At 32.6% G+C, this 26,941-nt stretch overlaps 1 protein-coding gene across 1 annotated transcript; it reads left to right on the forward strand.

Annotated features, from left to right (window-relative positions):
* Window positions 1-122: 122 nt before the first annotated feature.
* Window positions 123-26,941, forward strand: LOC121126714 (histone acetyltransferase KAT6B). Its single transcript, XM_040722021.2, is given in 7 exon segments — window positions 123-1,294; window positions 1,499-2,739; window positions 2,926-3,104; window positions 3,157-3,281; window positions 22,765-22,885; window positions 22,955-23,502; window positions 23,504-26,941. Coding segments are annotated over 7 exon segments (4,209 nt in total). The 5' UTR covers window positions 123-326; the 3' UTR covers window positions 24,531-26,941.

Genomic DNA, 26,941 nt, shown 5'->3' on the forward strand with positions numbered 1-26,941 from the left:
AAATGTTTGCCCACAGGAAAAAAGAGGTTGTGTGAATGCAATTTCCATGCTTCATCCCTCTTTTATATCCCAGTTTTGTGTTAGCGCGTAGAAGGTTTGGAGAAAAGAAAAGAGAGAGAGAGGAAGAAGAAAAAGGAAAGGGAATGGGTTGGGCTGGTCTGGCTTGGGGTGGCCGAGAAGTGGAAGTGTCTCCGTGCTCGCAAGTTGTAGTGAAAAGGCTTGACTGCTTGACTCGTTGAAGTGAATCCAAGTGGAGGAGTGGAAGTGTGGTTGTGGTTGTTGTGGGTGTTGTGGTTTTGGTCGTTGTGTGTGATGTGGTTGATAGAATGACGAAGGAGGATCGTGACACCTGGCAGAGCTGGCTCCTGGATGCCATCCACAAGATCCGTTACCAGAAGCAGCGTCCGAACGTGGAGCGCGTGTCCGCCTGCATCCGCATGCATCACCCCCAGTACTCGAACGAAACAGTGGAGGAATACCTGGAGCTGGCCGTGTCGGAGGGCATCGTCTCCAAAGTGCTGAACAAAGGACTGATTTCGTACCGCGACCCCGGGTCTGCCCCTGGGCGTGGACAGAAGACGCTGCACATAACGGGCGACATGGACTTGTGCAAGATGGTGCTGAAGTGCATGCGCGAGCTGGAGGGGGATGCCGCCGGGGGCAGTCCCTGGATACCCCTCTCACGGCTCGAGGCGCACATTCGCGAGGTGTACGCCGTGGAGGAGAGCAGCTCTGGGCTGGAGCTGGGCGACTTGCTCCTGCGCGGAGCCAAGCGAGGAGTGAGCAAAGGCGCCTTGAGTCCTTCCTCGGACTACTCCTGCTTCAGCCTGAGTGGGAAGGCCAAGAAGCCCTCAGCCCCGTCTCAGGCCTCTCCTCCGCAAATCCTCACCTACGTTGCATACACAGCTCCCACTTGCTGTGAATGTCTTGGCTCAGCATCTTCCAATCCTTCGGGACTCCCAGAATCTTTAATTTCTTGTCATACTTGTGGAACGTCTGTTCATCCTTCCTGCAGAGTTTATTCCACTTCACTCATTACTCATTTTATAAACGTGGGTTGGACTTGTGACGAGTGTAAAGCTTGCTTGGTTTGTGGTGCCTCCCAGAAGGATGAAGATTTGATCATTTGTGAATATTGCGATCAAGGCGTACATTACAGTTGTCTAGATCCTCGACCATTAAAAAGGCCCAAAGTATGGGACTGTGACGACTGTCTTATTGCTAGGGGTAAACTTCCTAACAATAATATAAGAAAGATGTCCAATGTTCTTACATCTCAGATCACAACTCCTAGGTAAGGAATAAAATTGGATTTTTCTATATTGCATTAATTTAAAAAACAGAATTGGAATTCAATTTTCCTTCCACTTAAATAATTAAAATTATTCTGGGTGTAAGTTTTGTGCTTATTATATATTCTGAAGAATTCAAACACTTTGAATCAGGCCTCCAATATATACCCTTAAAATATTTTCATCCCTTTTGTTTCTATTTATAGTCTAGCAAGTCTAATAAGTGGTTGTGTAACGACCCCTATCTTACCTCCGGTTTCATCTGGTTTGATGTTACCTTTGATTAAAGTAGAAGGATGCAACTTAAAATCTCAAGAAGAAAGATCTCCTCCTCTTCTGAGTAAGTCTGTTTCTACATCCACTGATTCTGTTTGTAGTAATAATGCAGCTAAACGTAAGAAAATCGATTTTGATAAATATATTGATGCAAATAAAAGTAACACTTCAAAGAAAGTGGCTTTACCACATTCCTCTATTGAATATTCGACTGATGAAAAGAATTTGAGTACGGAGGACGAAGATGGATTCTTTACTAAATCTTCATTTGATAAAACTGAATTTGTTGATCAACTTTCGACTAATAAGGCATCATCATGCTCATCTATTTTATTGACATCATCTCTTTCACTAACTAAAAGACACATTCGCTCACGTACCAAGTCTTTAACAACTATAAATAACAACTCAACATCAGAAGATGAGTTAGAACATGAGCGTGAACTAGTAAATATGGTTAATATTACACCTGATATTCAATCAATTGAAAAATGTGAATCTCCTTTAATTAGTCACAATGTTTCTGTGGAAATTAAAAATCCTGGATTCTTGAATAACAAAGAACATGGTGTTTTAAATTCATCGAGTTTTGATTCCAAGATTTCAGAAAATAAGCCTAAAGGGCTCGTAGATAGTTTGTCAAAATATTTCACTCCGGGTGTCAAAAGAACTTCTAGGGCGTCTTCAAATTCTCATGCCAATTCTTCATTTAATAAAAAACTTAATCGTAACAACAAAAAAGCAAAAGCCATCATCGATATGAAGAAAAATTTTTCTAGCAGTTTGTTTCAATCTACTACTGATGAAGCAGTTAATTTTCTAGGAGATCGTAAGCGTCATGCTTCCTCAAGTGGACAACAAGTTCGCCAATTATATGACGGATTAAGCCATCTTTACTCTGATTGTGACTCTCGATTAAGACATATTCCTTCTACTAATTACGCCGAAAAACGACGAAAACATATTGATGAAATGGATGACTCTGAAGACAAAATAAAATGCATTGATAGCTTGGTTTCTTCAGAACCAATTCCTGCAAATGGTTCTTGTCCAAAAATTCCATCGAGCAAATCATCTCCGCGTAGGATTTCTGATTCAGATCCTAAATCATCCAAAGACTGTGTGGTCAAAGAAACTCCTCTTAAAAGTGACTGTATTAAACAACACATGAGTAAGAAATAATTTAAATTTAGATTTTTTTAAATATAAATAATTAATCACACAGATCTAGATAATTTTTCATTAAGATTTTCAATGTCGTTCACTTGATTTCTTTATAGAAGTAGTTATTTGAGTATTATTTATGGAGATTAATATGTATATCTTCTCAATTATAAATATTTGTATTTGTTTCTAGAAAAGGACAGAAAGAAGAACTATAGCTTGCCTTCAGGAGTAACAGAGCTAGATATTAATCTCTTCACCGAATCACAAGAAGCAGCTAAAAAGTCTTTACATGTGCAATGTTATTCAAGAAACCTACCAGGAATTTCGGAATTGAATTTTTCGAATAATTCAATCTCTCCCAATGTTCAAGTAGTATCAAATTAAATAATAATTAATAATTACTTAATTATACTGTATTCAGATTCCATTGACACAATTACCCCCTCTTGTATCTGCTGGAAACTCAAGATCTCCTCTTGCTATCCAATTTGGAGAATTTGAAATAAGTACTTGGTATTCGTCACCTTATCCTCAAGAATATGCAAGGTAATTTTTTCATATTTATCATAAATTAAAATTTTCAATGTAGTTCTTCTGATATGTATTTATTTTGCATGTATAAATTAAGTTCCTACTGATGATGAAATTAATATTTAAACCAATTTTTCTTGATCCGAGACGGTTTTTTTAAGGAAAAGGGGGAAAAACTTAAAGCATCAAGACCGTTTTTTGCTTTTTTGTAGACAGAATCTTACAAGGAAACCGGTCCAGACCTAAATATTTCAAAACTTAATGGTTCCGGACCCGTCTTAAGATTTTAAAGGGTAAATCCAACATCGCCCTATAATATTTGAATTTCATTTTATGAATACAGTGGAACCCGCTTAATGGGAGAAATTTTGTTGGTACCTTGATATCCAGCTTAAGTGAGCTCAATAGTATACATAATAAGAACTTAACTTTTTAAAAAAACAGAGGATAATGACTACAATTTAGAACAAGACATAAACTATCACAAAAATAATATCAGGGTAGAAAAATAAATAACGATGAGGGTTGGTAAATCCTAAGTATTTTTTAGGGTTCGAATTTTGTTATTTTCCAATTTCTAAAGCTGTTACCATAATCGTCGTGTCAGTCCCAATTTCTTCTGTTAAGTCGAGCTTTAGGACCATTAGTTCTTGAATTGTTCCTAAATATGTCAATACTATATTAAACCAAGTAAGATGTATAAGAGATGTATTAAGAGTATTGCAAAAAAAATTATGTTTTCTGTATAATGCAAAATGATACGAACCAATTATATCTGAACAAGAGATAATAAGAAGCGCCACGAAACTTCTGACATTAAACTACATCATGGTATGAAGGAGTAATAAATAAAATGATTTAGAACTTTTTTGTAACAATAATTTGTGTAAAACACTTCATTTAGAATATTGATATTATACATAAAATCAAGGACTTCATAGACAATGAGGATGATTTAGATTGATTTTCTTAGCAGAATAAAAGGATATTTGTATCTGGACCCTCTCATAATTCCATTGAGTTCATATCTGTTTTTAACATTCGGATATCCTTGATATTCAGAGATATCATCTCTAAAAGGAGTATTGTAAAACGGAGAAATAAATAGTCATAAATTTAACTTAGATATACTTAATTAAACTTATTATAACACAGTCTAATTTCTATGTGTATCACGTTTCTTATCTTACATAAGAGTACAAAACAATACAAAAACATCAGTAATAAACTGAATATGAATTTTATCACATTCTCCCCGGCTACTTTAAAATATATCTCCGAGATGTTTTAGAGGATTTTGTTCGTTCCCAGATCTTTTCAATGTCGGGACATTAAAAAAAGTAGAACCATTATCCAAGGTTGATCTACTCCTGATAACCCATATTCTGGTATTTCACGTTCAGTATTAGTTGAAGACATACAATCTATAGAAAGTACTTCACAGTCGGCCATAGGCTCACAACCATCAGTGTCGGGTTCAGCTTTATTTTCATCAAGATTGGTGTTAGGATTATCTTGTTTATAATTATTCCCTATATGTGCTAGATGACCGTAATTGAGTTTTACACGTACATTCTGAGGGTTAGTTTCGACTATTTTAACTTCCTCTACTAGGGGATCATACTTGCTTCTACGAGCGTGTATTCTCATTAATGCTTTGTTAGAACTTGTTAGCCAGGATGGAATACTCTCGAAGTGGATTTCCGTTGAAAAGTGAACAGTCTTTCATGAGGAGTACAACTAGACGTAGTACACAAGAGTGACCTAATACAGTGAAGAGCATCAGGCAAAACTATTTCCCTATCTGACACTCTAAGGTCTTTGTTTTTCAATCCAAGCTGTGCTGTCCTCCAGATAATGCATTTGAATCTTTTTCTGCAACCACGGAAGCACAGTGGACCTCAAGCACTCCACATACATAGTAGAAATGACCTTTTCTCCCTTCTGGAAAAAGAATGTTGGCATCCCCTTCCCTGTGCTGGTGATCACGCCCAATACTACCCTGGAGCTAGAGTTTTTGGACTTGTACACTTGTCTCCTTGGACGAGGAGAGCCATCACTCATTTTGAGAGTTACTTTAGTATTCAATAGTGAATATTATCTCATCTGAGAAAATGATGGTATGACCTGCATCGGACGTCTTGAGCCTAGAGAGGAGAATCTTGCAGTGGCCCAACCTGGCCTCCTTCTGTTTCTCAGTCAACAGATGACGCACAGACAACTTTTAGGAGGTCATACCAAGCTCCACTGATGCCTTTTGGATGGTGCTGCAAGCCACACCCTTCCTCATAGACATTGGTGTCTGATTCAAGGATGGACCTGTGGTCACGGTCCTCTTCAGGCCTGCCAGAAACCTAGGAGTGACTTTACGATCATTTATGGCACTATGTGGGGATATTTTCTCCTTTTCCTCATTTTAAAACCTGGTGTAGAGGTTGTAGACAATGCTCCTGGAGTATCCCGTGAGCTTGATGATAGCTACTGCTCCATGGTCTGCAATGGCGAGTTCGATTACAGTGGATCTTTTGGTTTGCTCCATGACTTTATCAAGTGTTCATTTTTTTTTTTAAATCTGAAGAATATTATACACAAGACTGCCTCTTAATTAAGACACTCTGATGTGAACTGAGTTCAAGGATACAACTTATTATCTATTGCATTTTATCCGGATTTATCTAGGCAACCCTGTATGTATTGAATGGAACTAATAATTTTATTTACATTTTATACATAGAAATGAAGTGAAGAAAATATGAATCAGTTTATTTGGTCATCAATTAATTATAATTGTAAGTCACTAATCATAATTGGAGACTCGGACACGGGTTGTAGTTACCTCTTTTTAAATTGGGACTTAGAACTCCAGGAGGACTCGATTTGGACTAGAAAAAAAGAAATTTCAGATTTGACTAGGACTCGATATTAAAAACTCGTAACTCTACTAAAATTCGTTGTCAGTTTGACATAGTTAAAGACTTAAGGCCTAAAACTCTTGTACTGTAAACTCGCGACTTGACTTGGAGTCGTATTATATGGGACTTTACTTTTGAGACTTCACTTGAGCTTATCTCTCAATAATTTAAATTCAACTAGTGATAGTCAAAATTACTTTTTAACAGCTGTTTACGATATACTAGTAATATTGAATTTCTATTTGATATTTGTCGAAAGAATTATACAAAAGAATAATGCTTATCCCATACAATTGTTAATATAGAACGAAACTCTTTTTTCTCTTGAATTCTACTTATATATTTGACTGACTGAAAAAAAAAATGCCCTTGTTTCATCATTGTTCATAATTTCCGTATAAAGTTTTACAGTGGAGACAGAAGTTAGATACATTATATTATAAGGTAAAACTAATCAACCCCTATTATTTATATTTTATCAAATTTCTTTTTAATGGTTGAACCCTTGGATAAATAAAAAAAATGGTAGTAGATCAAAACAATCTTGGCATTTAGTGACTTATATAACAGACTATATATATATTCTGGTATGTAAAAGGTGACTCCTTTACATCTTGACATCTTTATCAGTGTTGTTGATGATAATATTGAGCAGGGTTTGTTTCACTATTTGTATAAATTCATAAAGATCTTTTTAAGTGCAATACTTCATTATCAGATTAGAAGATGGCCAAATGACAGTATAACAATAAAAAAATCATAAGAAAATAGGTGATGGCTTTATTAATTACAACGGATACGTACCATAAATTCTGGAAATAAAAATATACACTTTTCCTTGATGAAAATATTAGTCGTTGGAGAAAATAATTGACGCATGCTATTCTAATAGAGTTATTATGTGTAACTCTGGATAGATACAATAAATATTATTAAGTAATAGTCATATTTATACGAATTTAATTTATGAGTTTTGATGCAACTGATACTACATGTATTATACCTGGTGCTTAATTTCTTGGAATTGCTCTTTTTCATTTATTTATCATTATTTGTCCTAGAAAACTTATTCATAAAAACCGTCCCCAGAAAGTTTGTGAACATAATTAAAATATTATTATAATATTGTTTGATTAATTCTAAGCGAATAGTATCAGCATATTTAAAAATACTAACTAAGAATTTTATAATAATAAAATTAATATTCTATTAATCCGAACAAAATTGTGGTTTATGTACAGTGAATTGATAATGACAATAATTAATGAATAGAATAAGTATTTAGCATTAAGTTATGTAGTTATAACTTATATTAGTAACGACTAATAAGAAAATGAATACCATGTAGTTCCTGTAAAATACACTCACTCGTTTTTAACGTTCAAGTCGTGTAGTAAAAGATGTCTTTGGGTCCCAAGAAACAATAGGATTTTATTGATCAATTATTTAAATGGTCGTTTTTGTAGAGTTTCTTTGTTATCAAATATCACAAAATTGTATAGTTAAGTTGAAGTGGCTGATGAAGATAAAAATTTATTACGTTTCTTTTGGCGATAAAGAAGGTAAGCCCCTATTCGTGAATATTATCACACTAAGACATGTATTCTGTTCATCAAGTGCTGCTCATTCGTAGATTTCAGCTATACTATTGAATGCTGAACAAGGTAAAGAAATATTTTTATATTCATACAATGTAGTCATTTAAGATGTGTATGTGGATGATCTAATGACTTTTACTCTAAATAACAGAGGGGAATAGATCGATACACTTAGCAGACTCGGATGAAACTTTTCCGCATTGTAATAATATATTTACTCACAAATTCTTCAATAAACATTGACAAAGAATCCTCTTAAGGATTAAAAACATATCCCAGAATTTTACTAGACTATAGCTTTTTTCCGGTTACCTGAAATTTAAGAATTATTCTAAATTATCCAATGCTCCAACCATATTAAATTGCCATTTCTCAATTCAAAATATACTCTAATGTTAAATTACAGTAAATCTTGAACTATATTTCTTGCATCTTCTATTTTATCAACCCCAGTTAATCCCATCTTCATAACGAGCTGCAATTTGTAAATTGGAAGTCCTTATACGATAATCTGTTGGCTCTGGGGATCAGAAGGAAACGAAGAAAAATGAAGTTTTAAGTCATTGAGATATGCTGCATAAGATAGAACATACCATGTTAATCGATGTATATATATAATTTTTTAAAAAGAAATCACGGAACTATGGAAAATTACCGTAGGAAACTAATTAAGGTTGCGTTGGAACAGGTACAGTTAGTTAAAAAGAAGCAAAGTGAAGATCACGATTTGGATTCATTAGACACTGCATTATCTTACCAAGCAACAAATGCTGGGTGAAGGGAGCCGTCTTTTGAAGACTGGATGTCAACACTAATAATAATTGGAATTAATAGTGAAGAACCAAATAAATACTTGTTGTCTAAATCACTTGAGTTGTCACTTTTAGAGGTTCGGTCAATTTGAGGAGGTGAAGAATGTTGTAAAATTCAGAAAGAGTCTTGGCAAGAAAATCTAATTCGATATCAAAAAAACAAATTATATAAAGGAGCAGATAAGAGAAACTCAAAGGTTTTCTTATTGTGGAAGATATTATCATAGAAATGGAGAAAAATGTCCTGCATATGGGAAGAAATATAATTAAGGTCTCAAAATAGGTCATTTAAGACAATGTGTAATCAAATAGTGTTTTTTTCAAATCCAATAAGTGGTATAAAGAAGAATGTAGATGATAGATTAATGTCTCTGGAATATATGTATATACAAAGAAAAATTAAAAGGATAGTAGGGCTTAAATAATTTTTACGGGTGTTGATAATCCGAAGAGTATGGGTTTATGGATCTAATGCTGGAGAACGTTGAAGAATAATTATTAAGTGTCGATGGGTCGAAATTAAGAATTATGGGGAAATACAATTAACATTTTTGTAAAATAGTATTAGAGAAGAAGAAACAGTAATGTAAGAATGTTACTGAAGTATATTTATCAAGAAGGTTTGTAGAGAGCTTAGATTAATTCCAGGGATTTTTCCGAATCAGATTAGAATAGCATAATTAAATAATGAAATCAATGAAAATGTGAAGGAAATTAAAAAATGATCAGGGAATTCGATTATTTTTTTTTTATAATTGACAAAAGTTAGAACCATTGAAAGGAGACGTAATGAAAATATTGCTGAAGGAAATTGATCACATAGAGAAAATGGGAGGGATTAGTAAAGTAGGGGACAAGAATATTGAATAGTGTCACCCATTACTAGTAGTTACAAAATCAAATGGGAATTTAAAACTCAGTGTTGATTTAAAAAAAAATGTATTACCAAGTTTATCGACCAATTCATCCAATGAGGACTCCAAGAGATATTATTTTAAGATTCCCGTAAAGGGCAGATTTTTACGAGAATGGATGCAAAACTAGGCTATTAACAAATAAAATTAGATGAAAAATCAAGACATTTGACTAGTTTTATGACATTAGGGGAAGATACGTTTTTGATAGAGCACCAATGTGTTTTATTGCGAATGGAGATGCATATTGTTTACGAGGAGATAAAATTTTGTATTATTTACAAGTATTTATTATGTTTTAACAATAGCAAGGGATTTGGAAGATTATGTTCTTGAAGTCTGAAGGACGTTGGAAAAATATCGAGTGAAGAAGATTACTTTAAATCCTAATTTATATTTGCTCAACCAATAGTAAAACTTCGTGGGTATTACATATCTAAAGAAGTCACGGAAGTTGATCCTTATTAATTGAGTACGAATAGTGAATTTCCTAATCCCAAAAATAGGAAGGATCTTAAGAGCTTTTTGGAATTAGTCATCAACTAAGTCCGTTTTCATCAAAGATAAGAGAAGTAGTGGTACATATAAGAACCATACCATGTCGACTTCACGATTCACGACCTGTATTACACCTTTTGGCAAATTAAGAAGTGCCATATATGTTTGACTGGATTACATAATATACAGTCATAACTGATCATAAACCTCTTGTTTGTATTTTAAATAGTTACACTAAAGATATGGTTGAAAATGTGAGATTGATCCAATATAAAGTTAAGTTGTCCATGTATCAATTTAGAGCCGAATGGAGGAAAGGATCATGAGATCTCAGACGCATTATCAAGGCCACCTGTGTCATCTCTAGAAGTTAATGAAAATCTTGAAGAAGTTGGACACCATGGGATGAAACAATGATTAGAATGACTAAATCAGAAGAAGAGAAAATAATTTATCCATTACCAGAGGATATTTGTTTGGAGTATTTAAGAGATCAATAGTTTATCGACCTAGTAAATGCAATTGAAAATAATGTAATTGGAAATAGAGTGAAACCTTAAATGAAAATTTTATCTAAATTGCACACTGTATTATGTAGAAATCGACTAATAATTCCAAAAAGTAAACGGAAAGAGATTTTGGAAATGCTTCATTATTCACATCAACGTATAGAATGGACAAAGAGAAAAGCCTGACAAACGATTTACGGACCGAGAATGAATATGGAATTTCAAGAAATTGTACAGTTATTTAGGAAACGTATAGAAAGGTTACTATGTTTTCCAAAGGAATCACTTTTGTCTGATCAAACTCGAATAAGACGGTTTTAAATCGCATTTGCTGATCTGTTTGAGTTTAAAGGTAATCATTAAATAGTTTATAGTGATATACTATCGGGTTACCCCAAAGTGATTATATATAAAGGTGAGGCAGCAAGGAAATTCTACGCATTTTTTTTTTTTTTTTTTTTCTCCCATTATCTAGAGAAGAACGAAAATTTAATGACGTCACTGTTGATACACATAGCAGTCTGTCTTATATAATTGTAAAGTAATAATTTTAAAATCTATACTCAGTTCTTAATGCAACACAAATTAAGTGAATAAAGTAAATAAATATAATTAAAATTCGTTTATATTACACCATGATAAACTTAGAACTATGCAAAAAGGCATAAAAGGCAAAAACATTTAACTTTATTGATATTAATATCTATAAAAGTGTTATTCCTTTCCAATACTTTTTTCGATTTTTTGGAAACTTGACAATATCCTAGCTTGATACTTCATAGAAAAATAAAATCAATTTCAGAGCTAATTATTAAAAAGACTAACATTAATTTGCATAAAATATATATTAGTAATAATTAACTATCTGTATGTAAGCTTATATTTATATTTTTTATGTGTATGATCTAATTTCCCATTCTATTACAAAATATAAAAATGGGGAATTAAAGAATAACAATAAGTAAAAATTATAGCATGTATATATTTTTACATACATACATGAATAATAAATATTCATTTGTAAATTGACCAGTCTGTCTAATTTTTCTCAGATTAGCAATTGCGTTCTTCAGTTTGAGCTTTTTATTAAGATTATTTACTCTAATTATTTTCCTTCTTTTGGCAAGTCAGGATATAATTCAATTAGATGATTGTGGAGCCCTTCAAATACGTTTAGGTTTTGTCAATTGCGTCATCATGGTTACAAAGAAAAGCATTGAAATATTTTTCCAGACAATGACAAAATTTTAAAAATTCACGCGAGGGCATCGGAAGACCTCCATTAAGTGAATAAAATTACTTGGGACATTGTATTTGATAAAAGCTGCGCCGCATTTTTAACCCGTTGATTTGTATTTCCAATACAATCGAGATGGGATTCTTTAGTCACTTCGAATGTTATTTTCAACTCCACCACCATCTTGTTCAAGAAAGTCTTGGAAGTCCTCTTTAATCTAACTTGCAGAATTCCAAATCATTGCTAAACAGATCCAAATTAGTGTCCTTCACTTCAATGATATTATCTTTACTGCCGTTACAGTGACGTCACTACTTTAGCTGAGTCAGCTAACCCCAACCAGACTGCCTTAGAAGATTCTTGTCGCCTCATCTTTATATATAGTCACCTTGAGTAACTCATACATAAAAGATTTAAGAGAGTTCATAATTCAAGGATGTAATTGTAGTGTTGAGGATGAACTCCTACAAAGTTGAGGATAGATCAAGGTCCACTGTTTTATTATAATAAATTTAAATAGTTTTTGAAGAGATTGAACACAACATGAGATCATCATCTCTTCATTATCCTCAGAGTAACGGCCACGCTGAGAGTAAAGTCAAAGCAAGGAAGTCACTATTAGAAAAAGGATATGGATATTATGAGGTAGAAGAGCTTCTTCTTGGATTACTTTAGTTTAGAAATACCCCCAAGATTGATGGAAAATCACCTAATGAAATGCTATTTGGTCATCAAGTCCGATCTAGCATAACAGAACATGTTAGGATACAAAGGTCCACACTCAATCGGTGGATATATAGAGACAGAGAAAATGAAATAGATTATTAAAGTTTAAATACAAGAGACTTACCTGAGTTAAATGTTGGAACTAATATATTAATCCAAAATTATAGATCTCGGAGATTGTCAAATTTAGGTGAAGTCTTACAAAAGGGATTAAATAGAAGCTCTTGCATCCGATTAGAGTCTAGGAAAATATTATGGAGAAACTGGAAGTTATTGAGAGTGCGATATTGAGTTAGTAAACCTAAGGAGATTTCCTATATGTAAGGAATTACGAAAATCGTTGAGAGTAAATAATAATTGGAACTAAGAAGGGAGATGTTGCGGGTTTAATAGTTTAATATACAGTTTGGAACGTCGCTCTCTCTAACATAAGGTACTTAACAGAAAAGTTGTTATTTACCCTTTATTCGCCTAGTTAATAAAACTGTTTAAAAAAATCGTTTTCATCATTGGACGTTGATGTATACATATGACCATATAAAATTAGTTTTTTTATAGTATATATTTATTCTTAATTTATCTATATAACAAAAAACAAAATTTAGTGTCTTGTACTATTGTGAAATCCAATGAAACAATTACGATCAATTACTAAACTTAATCCTCGAATAATTTTGGCTTTTTCTTTCTTTTTTTTGCTCGTTGATATGGCAAATGTCCTAATTGATTATTGCGTATTTCATAATTGGGGAGTGGAATCGATGTTTTTTTTCACACTCTTAGTCTTAGCTTCAATACTTTTTTCCCTGGGTCTACTCTTATTACTAAAATTTATGGAATTTTATATGCGTGAATGAGGGATTCAGATATTTCTATAGTAAATAGAAAAGTTTTTTGACTTTTAGATAGCAAGTTTTAAAGTCTGTATTGCCTACAATATAAAAGCCATGCATTGACTTTTGCAATATCTACATGTGCCAAAATATTTTAAGGTACCATCGACGGGTTTTGACTTCAGTCCTAAATAAATTGATCAACATGTCGGCTAAATCTACAACAACTAAATTCTTATTGTACATCGATACATTTTCGGGCAGTCTATACTTTTTATTTCCAAAGTAGCCTTGAACCAACGATCTATTTTTCAATTGGATGGACACCTACAAAATTTGATCCCAGTTGAACCACACTATTGTCCAGCCATCTTACAATAATTAATCCTGAATTGCTATCAGTTCTGTAGTCCGATCCTCTTTCTTGCTTTTTGAACTGTATTAGTGATTTCAGAGAACAGCCTTTTAAGTGATTTGCTATTAAAGTGCCAATTGCATATATGCCATTTAATTTTAAATAAAGCAATAACTCAAGAGTGGTAAACTTATTGTCAAAAAAATACAAATTTGTTTTGTCATGTTTGTGTAAATGGGTACATAACAGACTGAGAACACAGAGAAAGATCATCATAATCAGAAGTATTTGTTGTTTCTTTTCCACAATATATGTAAAAATCATAAATTAATCCAGATTTTCCAGCACTTACCATATTCTCAAGGTTTTTCTGGTTATATTGTCTTATTTTAGAAAAATTAGTTTTTGAAGGAATTATTTGCTAATCTATTGAATGAAATGTTTCACTTTCGACTTTTAAACATTGGGAATCATATAACTAATAACAATAAATTATCTATACAGAATATTGAAAGTATAGATTGATCCAAATAATAGTTTCATGTTCATTTGGAATCCAGTTAAATATGTCATAACTTTAGGTTACAAAACACAAGCCAGACGTGGAGTTTAATCAAAAAAGATAATCCCCCCTCTTCTTCATGTGGAAGTTGCTATATACAATTGTGCACAGGATAGATATATGTCTACCGATGAGATTCAACTAACATTAATAATAAAGTAAATATCAAAATCATAAAATTAGTCAATAAATATACTAATAAAAAAAATGTTAGAAATAAATCCATCTTAAAGATTTAGAGCAAAAGCTAATTATGTAATAATGTCCGGCGATATTACTCCTTATTAAGAGCATCAAAAATGATATTTTCCCCGTTATTTATGCTTATATAACAACATACTATAATCATGGAAGGATATACACCATTGCTAATTATAATGCTACAACCAATGTAACTACCCCCGTTGTTGTGACCATTTAAGCAGTTGTTTTTATTATTTAATGAGTCGTGTATCATAATTCTTGATATGTTTAGCTAAAATAGAATCATATTTTAGGGTTAGATTTAAAAAAAAAAGTCGAATACTTACTGTTAGATAGTACAAAATTCAGAGTTCCATTTCGAAATTAGTAAATATTTTATACTTTTTACTAATAACTTGATCGTCATTTGGTGTGGATGACTCAAAACATTTTTATATGTATTTATATAAATGACATCAGTACCAACATCCTCCTTTAATTTAATGATGGTTTCTCGGGAAAGGATAGGTTTACCCGTGTATTTCTCCGTAAATTTTTTGAACATAGATGATTAGCAATGGATAAGGTTATATTACATGCAATAAGCATCTTTGTGAGATCAGAGTTAAAGTCTGACTTGATGTATTCATCATTAACTTGATTTTTTAGATGACTATCCATGCTCTTGATATGAGATGAGGATAATGAGTGGTGTGTAATTCTAGATAGGAGACTAAATGCACATTTATATCGACAAATCCGACAAACCATCTGTTTCGCATCCGGTAAGTATTTTCCAAATTCCCAGGCCTCCATTTTCAGAAATCCAGACAGAATGCTACGTTATTTTAGGCATTTTATTCAGTTCTCTATCGACTATCACCATCTAATATTATATTAGTATTGAATAATAAAGGCGGGAATGATAAAGTTCTTGATTGATAGAAGAAGATGTATATTATTTAATCAATGATGCCATAAGTATTTCTTCTCTTCTCCTCGCACGCTTTTCTATTCTTACCAAAATTATCACCCTTACTTATAGCCTAGCTAACAGGTATAATCTTGAAGAGCTTTCCACTTTCATAAGTGTCAGAGGATTTATCAACAAAATGCAGAAATTGTCATAGTAGCTTATATCTGTTGCGTGTCATGTTGTCTGCAATGGCAGAATAACGCCATGTGTTACTCCAATAATCATAAGCTGAAGGAAGTTTTACAATGTCATATCATTATTTGAATTTCTATAAATATTGACATTTCCTCCACCGTCGTATTAACACTTTTCCAAGATTTTTGGGTGCTATAAAGATTTGTATAATAAACTATGTTTTCCAAAAGATCGTCATTAAATAAATTATCAAGGGTTTGAAAACTAGTTTTTATATCGTCAAGTTTGTCAGTCAAGAGAAATTTGATTATAAGGTGGAAGTTCTTTGCATATCCATCTATAGATACGAGAAACATTCGAAGGCTGATTTTGGTTCTCGCACAAGAGTTCACTTTCTTTCAGGTCATCGCCTTTGAATATTACTATCACTAATTTAATAATCATGATTCATTAATTCATTTTTAAACAAGTAATTGGTATTGCAAGCGTGCAAAAAGGATAACAAAATCTTAAAGCAAAATATATTAAGTATTTATTTAAAAATAAAATCCTTTTCTTATATTATAAAAATATTGAGTAAGATAGGTTTCAAATAAGTACTCACAGTGCTCTTCGTCTACTACGATTGTCTTCACACGCCATTTCCATATACGATATTATACTCTTTACAAACAGTACTAAACTTCTATTATAATTAATTTACATATTCTAGAACATAAAACATTTTAAGTACTTTTAAGGCTAAACGGATTACGTTTCTGGAAAATCCAAAACAAAGAAAATGATGCCAAATGGAATAAGTAGCATATAAAGGGCTAACCTTGGATTGACGTTGAGTATACAATGTATACTATTAGATAATGATATAATTCGGTACTTAATATAATAATCAGTCATCATTATTGGATCGTTCTAGACATAAAAGTATGAAATAGATAAATCATGTTAGATTGAAGGAAGCAAGGTTTAATGTTATTATAAATACACAGGAGTGCAACTTTGTTTGATCAATAAATATTATTCGACTATTAAACGAGTATAAAATGGGTTATTAGTAGTTTTATTATGTATCGATAAAATTCATTAAACATGAAGCTGATGTTGCAACTAATATCCGTTTTATATGTTTATTGTTCATTACTTAAAAGCTGAAATATATTAAAATAACTCTGAAAAAGTTAATATATAATCTTTATTTTCACTATGACATATTGACTATGAACTGAAGAAGATTAAGTTATATTCCATAGCCAATTAATTCAATGCCATAGGTAAGCAAGTCTCCTAATTGACTTTGAAATTAACTTTGGCCACTTTCACATAAGATTAATTTTAAATATTTTGAATGATTAATATTAAGTGATTGACATGTAAAATCGAAGAAAAAAAGATAAATACGACTAGACAATAATAAGTTTATATTGATCATTGTTTTTTAGCTTACTTTATCTAATAGATGCTGAATAAATGTTCAGGCAGATTTTCATCCTACCTGTAGCAGCTACATAGTTAATTAATAGCAATGTAAATGAAAGTCTGATATACACACTTGTTCTCAAAATTATTCCGACCCTTATTAATTTTTGTTATGAAACTAACACATTTTTTTAAAGTTTGTTAATGTGTTACATGTGACCAACAAATGAAAAGAACGACTACTATTCTCAATTCAAGAATCCCTTGTTCTTTTATTCAAGAATAACTAAAAATGCTATGTTCATAATTAATTATACCCCTGGCAATATCCCAACAAAAATGTTCCGCGCATGTCAATCATTGTGGTTAAGTTATTTTATGACATCATAATCGACTTAGTACCTTATTTGTAGATCAAATGTTAAATAATAAGAAATAATGTCTTCAGAAGAGTATGAATAGAGGAAAAGTCTTAAGTTCATACTCAATTTCTGAGATAGAGAAAGAGCTTAGTGAGGGCATTAGTTTTTGTGTGTGCCCACTGTGAAGGCAAGGGTTGATAGGTAATTTTAAAGCAGTATTGTGTCCCTGCGGTTACTGTTCATAACATAATAAACTAACACAAGAAGTTAAACCCTGAAAAACTGATGTGGCAGGAAGTGTAAAGTGTCCCCTAAACTTGCAAGAAAGCTATACTGAGAGATCAGCACTTACTCCCGGACCAAAACTAAGACCCAAATAGAAATTCTTGAAAAGAAAGGGATGAAGGTGTCATCTTCCACTGCCGAGAGAGTCTTGCACAGAGGAGGTCTTAATAGACGTAGGCCTCGTAACCTGCTTAAAAGAGAGAAAATGGACAAGCTCGCCTAGCCTTAGCTAAAAAGGTTATCTAAAGCAAGATCCCAGCTTTTGGTCAACTATCATGTGACTTGATGAGACAAAGATAGTTATTTTCTCATATGGATATTCAGTATGTCTTGCAGAAAGGAGTATTATGCAAGGCAAAGAGCATTGTTCTCACAATCAAGTGTGGTGGTGGAAGCATAACTTTATGGGGATGTTTGTCTTCCAGTGGCACATGGAACCTCGTCAATGTCCAATAAATTATGAAAAAAGAAGATTACATCAGGATCCTTGATGAAAACATGAAGGAATCTACTGAGAAATTCCATCTAGGCTATTACTGTATGTATGAGCAGGACTATGATCCTAAACATACTGCCAAGGTAGTGGAGAAATGGTTTATGGAAAATTTTAACTTCCTAGAATGATCAAATCTGATTCCTCACCTTAATTCAATCGAGAACTTGTGGCTACTCTTGAAGACCACAGTGATGGCTAGGAAACTGACCAACCTCACCCAGATTGAGGCCTTCGCCAAGGAAAAGTGGTCCAACATTCCACAGGAGAGATTTAGGAAGTTTACCGATACATACAAGAATAGTTTAGGATCAGTCATAAAAAAAACCAATTGACTATGAATAAGTGTAATAGGAAATGGGCAGAATAATTTTTTTGTTTATCCTTCAATAAAATACCTAAGGAATTCAAATTTTCTTGAATAGGGTATTATTGTCATTCTTTTATTGGTAAGAAACATATGTATAACTAATCAACAAACTTGAAATGAATGGTTTCATCACAAAAATAATAAATTACAAAAATTAACAAGGGATTTAATTATAATGGAAGATAATATATACTAGACTGGTTCTTAAAATGTGTTTTTTCCCCTCAGAATGTACGAAAACGTCCCCTTTGATAAAAACTGAAGAAATATAAAGTTTGAGCAATATTAATCAATGTTTTGACAAACACAATATCGCTATACCACGTATAGTGTGTACTTTTTTGTCATTTATGCAGAGTGTTAGTCGGCTCAAGAAATCCTGAGAGCGCTCCTGCTCAATTAAAATCTAGTGGCGCTCATTTTTCGCTCGTATAGGTGTATTTGACAACTCTTTATGATAGTAATTAATTCAATATATTGTAAGTTCAAGTGTGCCGTAAGATTTGTGACTACTAAACAGAATACATTATTTACACTAGCTTATAATAATTTAAACGATTTGCTTAAGGGTCATTCCACGTCAAGTGTACACCCTCACGGCATGACCATCCCCGATTTTGATGATTTTTAGTGAACTGGCTTTTCTATATGAAATAAGAGAGTGTGAAATATATGGGTTCTGTGACACACCTGGGCCGTTTTAGGTCCGCTCAAAGTTGGGCCTGTGTTCAGAAGATCATAATTCCGCTCATAGTGGCTCGATTTTAACACTAATTACGTCAAAAGATGCACAAGAACACAAACTTTTACTTATATTTAATCATAATCTTATTTTAATCAAAAATAAAAGTTTGGGGCTCTGGTGCAGCATTCAAAATGGCGCCTCTGCCAAGCAGCAAATCTGATTTTGTTTTAATTTTCGTAGAACATGTATCAGGATGTGTTTTCAAACATATTTAAAATTCAGAGCTTTTATAGCATATTGGTATTATTGTTATATATTTAAACTCGTATTATATATAATAAACATATTTTCTTTTGGTTAAAAAAATAAAATAGGATTCTTATTTAACTATAATATGATTAAAAATTTATATATTTTATAAAATATCAATAAAAATAAGACTATGATATTGATAAAGTCTATAAGTTAGTATTCATAACAAAGAAATTACGTACTCAATGTACTTTAAATCGCATATAGTTTTATTGTGCAGTAAATAATTGAAACATCGAAATGCATTATTGTACTTTAATTGTTGCGTGCATTTTGAAGAAAACTAATAAGTCAGACACATTATAAAATTGATATAACAAGCTGATAAGATGGAATCTGCAAAAAAAAGGATATTCGTAAGTATTGTGCAGATCTTATAAAAGCACACAAAAAGAAGTATTACGGAACATCTTCAGGATGTTTCAAAGCCCCTTTTAATGCAGTTTTATTCGTTATTAAAGACAGGTGAGAAACTTTGCATTGGATGCAGGAAAATACTCAATAAAACAGATTCTCCTATATCACCAACAGAAACAGAAATCAGTGTTTCTCCAATAGGAACAGAAATTGATAACATATTTACTGAGGATGACATTTTGGAGAAAAGTATTGAAATGGATACATAAAATCACTGACTCTTTTAGGGGAAAAGCTGATAAATCTAAAACCTATGCATTATCAAAGCGAAAAAAAGTACAGGAATCCGTAAAAAGAAAACTGGACATAGGTAATTTGCTCTCCTGAAGAAAATAGATCGAATGTTCCATTATGAGAGGAATACTGCATGCCTGAAGTGATTAAAAGCCTGAGAGAAAACTATGAAGTTTCAAATAATAAACAGAAAATTCAGATTTTAATAATTTTCGCCAAGACTATCACATTAATGATGCAGAATTTCAATTGCTCTCAACGAATGGTAGTACAGGCAAAGAAATTACTCGATTACTTGTCATCTCCTAATCCAAAGGAAGGCAAGCCACTGGCACCTGATTTAATAAACAAAATGGTCGAATTTTATCGTTCTGAGTGATACTTGGGAAAAAAAATTATGTTGTAATACGAGAGCCTACTGGCAAGAAATACATACAAAAGTGATTAATTATGAACGATTTAGTAGAACTTTATAAGAGATTTAAAGATACAAGCCCAAATTTGAGCATTGGATTTTCAAAATTCGCTTCCCTTTGACAACCAGAATGTGTTCTTGCTGGTACTAGTGGTACACACTCTGTATGTGTCTGTACTTTTCATCAAAACATTAAACTTATGATGATAGGATCGAGAATAATCATTTATTCCCGTATTAGATCGATCACTAAGAGTTCGCTTGTATAGTGAATCAGAGGAGTCAAAAGTTGAATCTGTTAAATAATTTAAGTTTAAAATGAAAATGATTGACTCAATCATATTGTTATTTTATAATATATATAAATTTTCAATTCTATTATACTTAAATAAAAATCCTATTTTATTTTATTAATCAAAAGAAAATATGTATATTATATATAATACGAGTTTAAATATATAACAATAATACCAATATGCTATAAAAGCGGCTCTATATACTCTAAATAATGCTCTTGTTGGAAGTGATCCCATTAAGATCCCACTCTGAATTTTAAATATGTTTGAAAACACATACTGATACATGTTTTACGAAAATCGGATTTGCTGATTGGCAGTGGCGCCATTTTGAATGCTGCACCAGAGCCCCAAACTCTTATTTTTGATTAAAATAAGGTTATGATTGAATATAAGTAAAAGTTTGTGTTCTTGTGCATCTTTTGACGTAATTTGTGTTAAAATCGAGCCACTATGAGCGGAATTATGACCTTCTAAACACAGGTCCAACGCATCAGGCCCAACTTTGAGCGGGCCTAGAATGGCCCAGGTGTGTCACAGAACCCAAATATTTCACACTCTCTTATTTCATATAGAAAAGTCAGTTCACCAAAAATCATCAAAATCGGGGATGGTCTTGCCGTGAGGGTGTACACATGACGTGGAATGACCCTTAATTAAAATAGTGGGTCAAGAAATTTGTCTTCTGGTGTGCCTTGGGCACAAAAAGTTCGGGAACCACTGTCTTAGGGGACATGCATTTATGAGGTTTCGTGCAATATCATCCAGTTAGGCCTGATAATCAACTTGACCTTGTATAAACATTTGCAATTTTTGGAACTTATGGTTGCGTGAGATTTGGAGATCAATTTACTAAATATAAAAATATATGAAAATCATATTTCATTTGGGAAAGTTCATTTACAAATTTTAACAATTTCTCTTCCAACGGTATTTTGACCAGAAAGAGCTGGCTGTACCTCCAGGGGAACCGATATCTCATTTTTTATAAAGTGGCTAGCTACATTAGAAGGGAACCTGTCAACCGAAAAGACTTACAGATACAGCATAGAAAAAAAGATTCTAACTTATCTTATGATATAACTTCAATGAACTATTCTTGCAATCTTTCAATTTATTATTTCTCTCAATTTTTTTGATGTTATCTCTATAAGGGGTAGAAACAGAAAGTGTAATACAAACTTATATAAATCAGAGAAAAAGATTAAGCGATTTTATCGCTCTTTTACAATGATGTGCGTTTTCCTGCTTAATAATTTTGCTCCTTAATGCTTCGCATTTATTTTTAAAGTGGAGAAAGTTTTAAAATTTATCAATTTAACTCGAATTTTTAAAAAAAAAAATTTATAGAAAAAGGAACATTTTTGGACCATGTCTCTCAATGTTTTTATAAAAAATAAAATATAAGAAGAACCTGTCCAATATATATATATATTTTTTTAATAATCTTCGATTTTAGAATTACTTATTTTTCCTAATAAACTTAATGACGATTGAGTAAAGGGACACAAAATCCTCTAATTTTACTATTATTTAAAATATCCTCGCTAATATTACCAACGTTGTTAAAATTTTAATTTCCCAGGGTGGTGCAGTTTTCTTGCTTTTAGTTTTTTGTTTTATAAGGGTTTCTTTTTATCTAATGTAAACAAGAGTATTTTAACCCAACCTCACTTTTCTCTTCCATTTACGTTATATCAAGCCGTTGATTTATTAGATGTAAAGAAGTTTTTAAAAAAAGGAGGAGCAAAATTGCAAAAGCTGTAGTGCGGTAAGATATAAATCCACCTTATCAATTATGGAGTTGTATCAAAAATTATGCCACATTCCTTTCTAAATCAATATATTTCATACCTTTATTCGATCTATTGATGTTTTTACTATTTATCATTATGCTATTGGATGATCAAAGCCGTTTTAATTTTTTAGAAACACTTTTTGATCAGTTATTTATTTCCTGTAGGTTGCCCAAACTTTTTCTTTGTGAATTTTGTCTCAAGTATATGAAAAGTCGACCTATTCTTAAAAGACATGTTCGTAAGTGCCATTGGAGGCATCCTCCTGGTACTGAAATATATAGAGAAGTAAGACTACCTATATTTGTTTTGGGCCATGCATGTTCATCGATTAATTTATTTTTATCTTTTAAATAGGGCCAATTCTCTGTGTTTGAAGTGGATGGTAATACCAACAAAATATTTTGCCAAAATCTGTGCCTACTTGTTAAATTATTTCTCGACCATAAAACTCTTTATTATGACGTAGAACCATTTTTGTTTTATGTTTTGACAAAAAATGATCAATATGGATGCCACTTAATAGGTTATTTTTCCAAAGAGAAACATTGTGCTCAAAAATATAACGTTTCATGTATCATGACTATGCCTCATTATCAACGTAAGGGATATGGGCGACTTTTAATTGATTTCAGTTATCTATTATCTATTACTGAAAAGACCCCAGGAACTCCCGAGAAACCACTTTCCGATCTTGGTCGTATTTCATATCAATCTTACTGGAAGAGTGTTATATTAGAATTTTTAGATGCAAAGAGGCAGAATCATTTGATTGACATAAATTTATTGGAAGATGAAATGACAATACAGGAGATTCAAAGTGTTACTTCGTTACACCCTCACGATATTACTTTCACATTTATTTTACTAGGTTTTCTTCGTAAAACAACAAAAAAACTTATATATTTTGGCCGTTGATTGGGATTTAGTTGATGCTCATATGGATAAAGTTAATAAGGCGCGTATGGTTGGAACTCGTATCGATCTCAATCCCTCTGCGCTAAAGTGGTCAATACCGGTCTGGGAGAGCCCTTCTAAATCTAATTATAGCTCTGATAGTACAAGTTTTCTTGAAGTTCATAAGAAAAAAAGTAATGATCATTTTGAGTTGAATGATAATTTTGAAAAAAATAATGATATATGGAATATTCCCAAAGCTAAGCGTAATCTTCATAAAAAGTTTTCTTCTGTACCAAAGAAAAAACTTCAGGGGGAAAACTTAGGGATGGTTGGAGGGTTAAATAAAATCGATAGACGTATGAAGCACATGTCTGACGACTTTACAAATTCAGATGCAGATGTTGAAGATGAATTGGAGGAAACGCACACAGATTTCAAGTCAAAAATGTTAAGGCATCATCGTAAAATAGTGTTTAGAAACGACTTAGTAAATAGTGGTATAGATTCAGAAACAGATATGACTATCCAAAAATCCCCTCTAAAGAAGAAATTTAAAAGAGCTGCTGCTAAACAAGCAAATCAAAGGTTCTCCAATGATTCGTCTAGTAAGTCGTCTTCTTCAGAAGATAAATACGAGAAACACCCAAAAAGTTTTTCTGGAGAGGAAAAGGAAAATGTATTACAAAGACTTTCGTGGCCTGAAGAAATAGTTAGGACGAAATCAAAAACTTCATTCCAATGCCAATCAGAAGACTCATTAGAGGTTGAATTAATTTCTAGGCAATCTACTGAGACACCAGGAATGTCTACATCTCCTATTCCTATCCGGAAACGAGGAAGGCCAAGAAAATTTACGAAAGGTTCTCAGATATATTCAGGAACTGAGAAAGATATTGTTGAATTCAATTCATCATCTCCCGATTCATTTTCCATAGATAGTTGTAAATCTGTAACAGACATATCTTCTTTGCATAATTCTACGAATATAAAACAAATTTCCATTATGGCGTTTGTCAAAAAGAAAAAAAGATGACGCTCTTGCTACTAGAGTATCTTCATTCGTAGGTCAGTCCCTTACAGATCAATTCTCTAACAAACAGTCTGGTCATTTGGTCCCGGATATAATACAACAGTCAAGTATTACTCCTAATTCTGAGAATCATTGTCATATCAATTGTATGCAAAATGTTGATAAATATGATGATGAACATTTGGTTAAAAATAAAATCCTTATTGGAACAGAAAAAAAAACCAGTTTAACCGGAAAGGAAATAAGTGTAGCAAATATTGAAAATGAAGTTGAATTGTCAAGTTTTAAAGGTGAAGATTCTTCCTTATCATTAATTGATGATGCCAGGAATCATAATGTTGAAATGGATGATGCTAAGTTTGAAATAGGTTGCCTTCCAAAAAATGATCCCAGTAAAACTATATGCATTCAGAATATGGCTGAAGATTCCGTTTCAATTGTAAACGAGAGTACAACTCTTGATGATGAAAAAAAAGTCTACTGATAAATCAGAACTTGAGTTTGAAAATATGGGCTATGTTTCTGGCGATGATGCAAGTCATTTTGTCGAGGAACATTTAAAGTCACCTGACAAAGTTCCTTCCATTCATATTCCTACAACAAATTCTACAGATAAAGAAAACGCAATTCTTGGACAATCGTCTGAATTAGTTTATAATCGTAATACTGATATTTCTCAAATTACTGAAGGAGTATCTGCGAAAGTCGTTGAGTGTGAAAAATCTAAATACCAAAGTTGTAATATAAATTTGAAAAATTCTAATGAATGCCCAAGTAACCAAACAATTCATATTTCAAATGAAAATTATGAATCTACTTCAGATGATACAGTACTTAAGGATAATAATGTAAAACCAGAACAAACAAATACTATTGAAGGATCAATGCCAATAAATATAAATAATGTTGATAAGAGTATTAAAGTGTCTTCACATCCTGTTAACTTGTCAGATTATGCTCTTTCAAATGATAAAGAGGTAATTGGTAATAATCCTTCTTATACGGATGAATTTAATCATCAGATTTCTCAGTCTAACAACCAAAAACTTGAAGTAACGGAAGTAGAGTCATCTCTTGGTGTTTACACTCCAGAATCTGCGACGAATTCTGTTCTTTCCATTCATGGTTACAACACTATTTCTGATAGTGGAAATAACCAACAGATAATAGAATCACCTGCCTCAATATCTAGTGTTGACGCTCTACATGCTGAAAACTCAGCACAGTCTCAGTTAGTTTCTGATGGAAGTTCTGTTTTGTTTGATCCTATCATAAATCAGCGCCAAGTTCCTTGTCATTCACCACTCTTAACAACTAAGAAGGATTCTTCTATACATTCTCCTCGTCCAGCCACCTCAATTAATTCTCCACGAACAGTTAGTATAGCATCTCAGTCTCCTCTTTCTCAACCAATTACTTCCCCCCATTCTCAGTCATCTCCTCAACAAACTTCTCCTGGTACTCTAGCGACAGCACAGTCCCCCTATAGTAATAATCCTCCGCAACAACCATCTCCTAGTCCTTCAGTCATTCCATTATCTAGTTCAAGTCCTAATAGATCAAATACTGATGGAAGAGCCTCAAGAAGTCCTGTTGTTCCTTCTACACAACAACATGCTGCTACTGTTAACCAACAGAATGTTGCTGTTGCAGCTGTAACTCAACAACAACAACATTTAAGATTTTACAATTGCAATCCAATGCAAATGGCTGCTACTCATTATAACTGTCGGGATTTTCCTACGGCTGTACATCATTCTATGATAAATATATCAAGTAATAACTTAAATAAACCGGCAATAGAATCAGGATCCACAACTTATTATAGTTCATCAACACAACAAGTTACTAATCCTCGTAACCGTTCTGGACCTTTACCTACTTCTTTATCTAAATTACAGCAACTCACTAATGGGCTTAGTAGTATAACTCCAACTTCTAGTTTATCTACAAATTCCAATAGGACTCATAAACAAATTATTCATCAGCAGCAGCTAAGTCAACAACAATCGCAATTGAGACAGATTTCACATCAAAATAATCAACAGGCCAGTATTCTTTCAGACTATACTTCATCCGGTTACCATCAAATGAACGGTCGCCAGGTATCAACAAATAATCTGATGCAACATTACAATCAGTCTCCTGGCATGACATTAAATTATCACCATTATGGCCTTATGAATCAATTTTCTCAAATGTACCCGCATCATACTGCTACTGTAGATCCTCATCAAAGAACTGCTTCGACCTCCGTTTCTGGTTCGATCCATCATCAGCAACCTCCGCATCATATGTATACAGGTTACCCTGGATATTTTAATTATAGATAATTAAATGTGTATTTATGATCTCATATTATTCGATAGCATATTTTCTTTTAATAAAGCAAACCTTTTTTAACAATATCTAAA

The sequence above is a fragment of the Lepeophtheirus salmonis genome, chromosome 12, assembly GCF_016086655.4.
Source record: "Lepeophtheirus salmonis chromosome 12, UVic_Lsal_1.4, whole genome shotgun sequence".
NCBI classification, from domain to species: domain Eukaryota; kingdom Metazoa; phylum Arthropoda; class Copepoda; order Siphonostomatoida; family Caligidae; genus Lepeophtheirus; species Lepeophtheirus salmonis.